Source organism: Octopus sinensis, linkage group LG3 (genome assembly GCF_006345805.1).
Source record: "Octopus sinensis linkage group LG3, ASM634580v1, whole genome shotgun sequence".
NCBI lineage: Eukaryota > Metazoa > Mollusca > Cephalopoda > Octopoda > Octopodidae > Octopus > Octopus sinensis.
The window spans coordinates 10,151,996-10,159,495 of NC_042999.1; the positions used below are offsets into that span (position 1 = coordinate 10,151,996).

Below are 7,500 nucleotides of genomic sequence, written 5' to 3' on the forward strand. Positions count from 1 at the left end.
GAGGGCCACCTCCAAGTGGTGTCCGGCGTCAACGAAGAGCCCTCGACTACAACAAGACGACCAAAGTTTTTTTTTTCCAAGGTCTGGGGTCTCCCGCCCATAAGCCCTAGACCATCACCTAATCACCCTTACCCGTCTTGTTGCCCAACAACAACAACAAGGAACTCATTTACAGCTGGGTGGGTTGGAGTTGCATAAAACGAAGTGTCTTGCTCAAGAACACAACGCACCACCCGGTTCGGGAATCGAAACTACGACCATACACTCGTGGGTGCAATATTCCAGCCACTAAAACTGGCACTTTCACATATCGGTAGTGAGTCGAACAAAGTGCATTGCGCCAGTCTAATTACTTCCCTTTACATTCTGAAAATAGAATCCCCTGGAAATGAAGTATCGGCGTAAAGTAGATCAACTGCAGCCAGCGCCCCCTACACATTCTGCCCAGTGAAATATCGAACCGATGAGAGAAATATTGTCTCGATATTGATTCAGCAATATATTGAATCTCTTTTGGAGGTGGTCGAAGTGATCGAACTGATCGAAGCAAAGTATGGCTCTTATTGTTTCGACTGAGGATTTCTAAATCAGATTCGAATTGGGTCGATCGAAGATAAACTCTAAAAGCGACACGCATCCCCTCCCCCATCCCCCACACATATTGATCTGAAGGTTCCCCGTCCGGGATCAAAGCACTTTTGCCATGGCAAGAGTATTGTGTTCTCTCTTTCTATCACGTATATCCAAATTGCTCTTAAATGTGTGTGTGTGTGTGTGTGTGTGCTTGTGTGTGTGTGTGTGTGTGTGTGTGTGTGTGTGTGTGTGTGTGTGCTTGTGTGTGTGTGTTTCATGCAGAAGGCGTGCCAGAGTAATTCCTCCATTCCTTTTCTCTGTGTGTGTGTGTTATTGTGTGTGTGTGTGTGTGGTGTGTGTGTGTGTGTGTGTGGTGTGTGTGCTTGTGTGTGTGTGTGTGTTTCATGCAGAAGGCGTGCCAGAGTAATTCCTCCATTCCTTTTCTCTGTGTGTGTGTGTTATTGTGTGTGTGTGTGTGTGTGTGTGTGTGTGTGTGTGTGTGTGTGTGTTTCATGCAGAAGGTGAACCAGAGTAGTTGCTCCACTCATTCCTTGACCCCTCACTCAACCCTTTTATCGACTCTGACTCTTGAAATTCTATAAATAACTTCTTGCTTCTTTAATCCTCAAAGTCAGGTTCAGCCAAACTCTAATCTACGATGATTCCTAGCTTTGCCCAGATAAGAAAGGTAAAAATGCCAATTAGATAAATATCACCGAATTTCTCCCGAATCCCAGACCTGGCTTTTGTCTTCAGTTTCTCAGTGATAACATCATGCCCCCACCCCCCACTCCGCTTTTCTGTTTATTTTGAAATAACTCTGAGGTTATTTTCTAAATAATTCTGTCTCAATAAAAATCAAAGAAAGTGTTACTCTATGTAACGGAGATCTTTTACAACGTTTCACGTACACTTTTCCATGCCTGCATGGGTCAGACAGAAATTTGTTGGAACAAACTTTCTATGGGTGCACGCCGTTCCCGCGACTAAAAATTTTTCTGTTTCCAAGAGGAAATATTTCCCTATTGCCAGACATGCTTTTTTTCTTTCACAGAGGGCTGGAAATAAACAACATCGCTAGTATAACGGTAACGTTCATCTACAACCGTCAGTTGATGGCAAGACAAGAATGCACACAAATACACACACAAATCTCTCTCTCTATATATATATATATAATATATATATATATATATATATATTTAGTGTAGGAAGAAATGGAGCTGAACGAAGATTTAACAAAATTCCTTTTTATTATTTTCTACATATGTTTCAAAGGCTGCAAAGTCCCTAATTCGGATTGAATAAGGAGACCATTTTGCAGCCTTCTCTTCAGGAAAATCCAGGAACTTAATTCTCCAACAAAATGCACATCTTCGTTCAGCTCCATTTCTTCCAACACTAAATATATAAACTTCAAATTTCCGCATTAAGGCACGGGTTTGAGACCCCATGGTCGTAACCTCAACCGTGATTTTTCTGTTGTGATTTTTGCTACCCAGGTATCGGTTATCTTTTGAATAATCCGTAACAAGATAATTCATTTATCCATTTCAATAATATATATATATATATATATATATATATATATATATATATATAATATATATATATATATATATACTTGTGTCAGTCATTTAACTGCGGTCATGCTGGAGGACCGCCTTTTGTCAAGTTTATTCTTTGTAAGCCTTGTACTTATTCTATCGGTCTCTTTTACAGAACCGCTAAGTTACGGGGACGTAAACACACCAGCATCGGTTGTCAAGTGATGTTGCAGGACAAACAGACACACAGACACATACATGTACGAAGGGTTTCTTGCAGTTTCCGTCTGCCAAATCCACTCACAGGGATTTTGGTCGGCCCGAAGCTATTGTAGAAGACACTTGCCCAAGGTGTGTATATAACATTATGACATTTGTGTAAGGCAGAGTTCAGTATAATCGAAACCGGAACCTCGTGATTCTAAATCGGTTTTCTCACCCACATGGTTACACCGCTTATAATTTTGTCGATATATCCGATCAATATATTTTCACGTTAATAACCCTGCCTCGTAAGGGCCATTGATCGACCGAACTGTAAGAATGTCGAACCGGATGGCATTTGTTGCGGTTTTTCACACAGCTTCCAGCAGTGAGTTCTACGCCACTGAGCCAGATTGCTGCCTTTAATAACAATAATGATGATGATGATGCTGGTGATAATAGAGACCCTCCCGTCGAAGATGACAGATGAGCGTTCCAGCTCAAATGATTTGTCTCTTGTGATCAAGTGTATGTGACACCACTGAGCTAGGGGCAGCTGTTTTACTGAGTCAGTGTGTTGGTTATAGACCAGAGGCCTTCAACCATTTTAATATTCGGGTCAGATCCCATCCAAAACCTGGATTCTTTTTTTTTCCCCCTCTTTTTAAGGGAACTGCATAAAAGAAAGGGTAAGACACAAGTCAGTTAAAGAAAAAGTTATATTTATAGAGTGGAGGACCGGTGGAAGGATGCTCGGGGGCCGCAGTTGAAAATCACTGTTGTAGAAGATGCAATGCAGCAGCAGTGCCAAGGTTCGAACCGTCGACATCTCCGTCATTCACAGCAGCAAGAAAGAGGCTGGAAGCGAAGAAGAAGGAAGGCAAAGAAGGAAGAAAAAAGATGGGAGAGAGAGAGAGGGGGGGAGTGATTTGAAGTGGTCACTTCTTGAGTAAGAATGATGCAACTCTTGAGTGTTGTTTAAACTTAAATAACAAAGCAAAATAACGTGGATGCAAACCACACACACACACATAAATACGTGCGTTTACACACAAATGCATTTTCACACACACACACGCACGCACACACACACACACACACACTTGTACATAACGAAATTGTCGTGAGAAATGAAATCACCATATATGGTTTGTTTGCTTTGTTTTGTCTTTTGTTGGGCATCAACTAGACTAATGACGGGGGAACTTAACTAAGTTCAGTCAATTTCCCATAAATAGCAGCCAAATCTTCCTTAAATCACATTGAATGATGTAGTCCCAGAGTGTGGCTCCGAAAGGAATTTTGCAAGATGGAGCAAAACTGCTTTGAGACTTCTTGGATTTTGAGAGAAAAGAGACACACACACAAGCGCACGCATACACGCTACATAATCGTCTCCACTCTCGACACCAACACCTACAATTCCACCCCACCCCATCCCCACCTCAGTCTGTGTCGATGTCAACCAATGTTAAACAAATACGAATTATTCTTCTCCCTCCTCCCCCGTTTAGTACCCGGCGCCTGTTCATCGCAACAACCTTTCCAATGAGAGCAGTTAATAAACTCAATCTTGAAAAGCCAAGAATTGTTGTTCCTCTTCGAGCTATGACTTAATTATATCGTGGCATTCCATCGGTTGCGACGACAAGGGTTCCATTTGATCCGATCAACGGAAGAGTCTGCTCGTGAAATTAACGTGTAAGTGGCTGAGCACGCCACAGACACGTGTACCCTTAACGTAGTTCTCAGGGAGATTCAGCGTGACATAGAGTGACAAGGCTGGCTATTTGAAATACAGGTACAACAGAAAGAGGAAGAAAGAGTGAGAGAAAGGTGTGGTGAAAGAGTACAGCAGGGTTCGCCACCACTCCTGCCGGATCATCGTGGAGCTTTAAGTGTTTTCGCTCAATAAACATTCACAACGCCCGATCTGGGAATCGAAACCGCGATCCTATGACCGCGAGTCCACGTCCCTAACCCCAGGGCGATTGCGCCTCCACAGTTATATCATACACACTGTGACATCGTCATAATGCTTCGTAGATTTGATTATTATAAAAGAACTAAACGTGTTGGCCGCGATCGCACCACAATACTGGCAGCAAGACCTTTCTCTTGGGGGTGCCAGGTGCCCCTCTTAACATAACCGCAGTGAAGGTGCGTGGTTTAGTGGTTAGGGCATTCGGCTCCCGACAGCGCGTTGTGGCCTTGAGCAAGACACTTTATTTTCACGTTCCTCCACTCTACTCAGCTGGTAAAAATGAGTTGTACCAGTAATTCAATGGGGGACAGCCTTGTCCCATTCTGTGTCACGCTGAAACACCCTGAGAAATACGTAAAGAATATGTCTCTGGTGTGCTCAGCCACATGCGCGTTAATTTCACGAGCAGGCTGTTCGGTTGATCGGATCTGCTGGAACCCTCGTCGTCGCAACCGACGGAGAGCCAGTCTAACATAATCGTTCGCTTTCTAAAATTATGTTTGCTTTCTCTATTTCTAAATATTTGACCGTAAGAGAAAAATGAGCAAACCAGAGTCAGATGGCCAGTTTTTCTTTTTACTTCAGAAGCAGGGGCTTTGTTTCTCTCGAGTCCCATGAGGCCCGTTGCCCTGTTTCCCGGTTGACCGAGATCACAACGTTCCCCTGGGTTCAAGGAAAGCAAATTTTGAGGGGACGGGCAAGCCACTTACACCGATCTCAGTAATTGATTAGTGCTTTAGTTTATCGACCCCGAAGGAAAGGCAAAGTTGACTTCGACGGTATTTGAACTCTGACCGTAAAGAGGTGGAAGAAATGCCGCTAAGCCTTTTGTCCGACGCGCTCACGATTCTGCCAGCTCGCCACCTTACAGGCAGGTCTAAAGAAGTAAAAATACTTCCGTCAGTGCTCGGCGAGGGGCCGAATAGGGAGCACACGGGACAAGTTGTTTTGTGGTATATAATTGCATCCATTTGCGCTCTGAGTTCAAATCCCATCTCTCTGAGGTCCGCTTCGTCTTTTAACATCCGGGGTTGGTTAAATACTAGTTAAGTACTAGAATCGTTTTATTTAACTACTCCCTTCTACAAAATTTGGAGCTCTGTGCTTTGCGACATTTCTTTCGGCTCTTCACATTATGAGCTCAAACTCCACCGAGTTCATCTTTGCTTTTCATCCTTTCGGAGCCGATAAAATAAGTACCAGTTATGCATTGGGGTTCAATGTAATCGCCTACCCACTACTCTAAAAACATGGCTGCTCTTGTGCCAAAATTTGAAACCATTACTATTATTATCATCATCATCAGAGAGTGAAAGTGTAGTGCATGGCATCAAAGTGACACTTGGTACAAATACATGAAGCCCAATATACCCCTCAAGGCTACCCATCTGATAAGGGTACACCAGGTACATACATCACAACTACGTGTGCAACATGGTGATCTCGTATCAAGATAAACAGCGCATGACCTTACAGGTGGGACCCAGTTAGAATTTTTTCAGGTCAAATGTTTCCAGAGGTGAATTATCCAAACCCCAAAGAATTCCTCTCAACACATGGCTATGATGTCAGCCACTAAGAGACATGATCAGCTGGTGAAGGTCAAACAACTGACAAGCAAATCTGTGGTATTGAGCAGAATATTTGCTGTAGGCCATCTTCTACACCAAGACAAAACATGTACATGATAACACTTCCAATCAGTGAAGATCAGAAGCCATGAGAGCCACTGCTTGGTATTATTATCGGTATTATTATCATTATTATTATTATTAAGGCGGTGAGCTGACAGAACTGTTAGCACGCCGGGAAAAATGCTTAGCGGTATATAACACTGGCGTCGATGTAATCGACTGATCTCCTCCCCCACAAAACTGCTGCTCTTGTGGAAAAATTTGAAACGATTATCATTATCATTATTATCATTATTATTAAGGCGGCGAGCTGACAGAATACTTAGCGGCAATTCGTCCGTCTTTATTTCTAAGTTCAAATTCCGCCAAGGTCGACTTTACCTCTCATCCTTTCGGAGTCAATAAATTAAGGGCCGGTTGAACGCTGGGGTCGATATAATCGACTTAACCCCTTCCCCAGAATTTCAGGCCTTGTGCCTATAGTGGAAAGGATTATTATTATTATTATTATTATTATTATTATTATTATTATTATTATTATTATTATTATTATTACGACAACGCATGGCCTAGTGGTTTGAGTGTTGAACTTACAATCACGAGATCGTGAGCTACTCACCCACTTCTGCCAGTCGGGCAATGCGGTCGGCGGAAGTTGCACTATGGCTCTCTATAGAGGGTTAGTGGTGGGTATGTGCGACGACGTACTCGGGGAGACTCTGGGTATCGATAAGAATGAGTTGATGGGTTTATTCCAGAGATGGAAAGTGATGGAAAAAGATTTGAAAGTGCCAACCAATTATTATTATTATCATTATTATTATTATTATTATTATTATTATTATTATTGTAAAATGGTTGCAAGGTGTTTATGATGAAGGACTTCAATAAAGTGAATCTCACCTTTTGCATCTGAATCTTCTTCGTCGTTTGCAAAAGCCCAATCCCCTACAAATTTTGGCCACGTGTGTCTACTTCGTAGCTTGTTGCCCTCGTACAATTTGCTCAGCGGCGAGGGTTGCTGGTTTTTGACTTCTTCTTCTTCTTTCTCTTCTTCAACTATTTTCTCCTCGATCGTTGGAAACAAAGAAGGGTAAGAGACAATCCGACGATTTGGCGACGAAGATTTCCTCCGTTTCGGGCTTCGCGAACCGCTTTTTCCTACAGAAAGAAACGAAGAGAATGAAAAGTTAAAAATCATTTTCAAATAACATTATTATTATTATTATTATTATTATTATTATTATTATCATTATATGTTTGACTTCTGCTTTGTGTTTCTACAAGTTGACTCCAAGTCTCACCCAGAGACCTCAAGACGCAACAAGTTTGAAGTTCATGTTGGTGTTATGACTAGGGTGTCATATATTTAGTTTTGCACTTAGTATTGTTCAAGAGAATGTTTAATAAAACAAGAAAATTATTAGTTTGTTTTAAAATTTGAGATTACACAGACAGTATTTTACATAGGATATGGGCAGTTCCCATGAGCACTATTTTTTCTGCCATTTTGGGGTTTCCTGGTATCTGAGCTAGGTAAGAATTAGACCCCTTTTGC

At 42.1% G+C, this 7,500-nt stretch overlaps 1 protein-coding gene across 2 annotated transcripts in view; it reads right to left on the reverse strand.

Annotated features, from left to right (window-relative positions):
• LOC115209649 (telokin) overlaps positions 1 to 7,500 on the reverse strand; it is a 182,342-nt gene that overhangs the window by 28,655 nt on the left and 146,187 nt on the right. For both annotated transcript variants that reach the window (XM_036500844.1, XM_029778114.2), the window contains exon 3: positions 6,846 to 7,103. In XM_036500844.1, the coding sequence (XP_036356737.1) occupies positions 6,846 to 7,103 (258 nt within the window). The remainder of the gene's footprint in view (positions 1 to 6,845; positions 7,104 to 7,500) is intronic.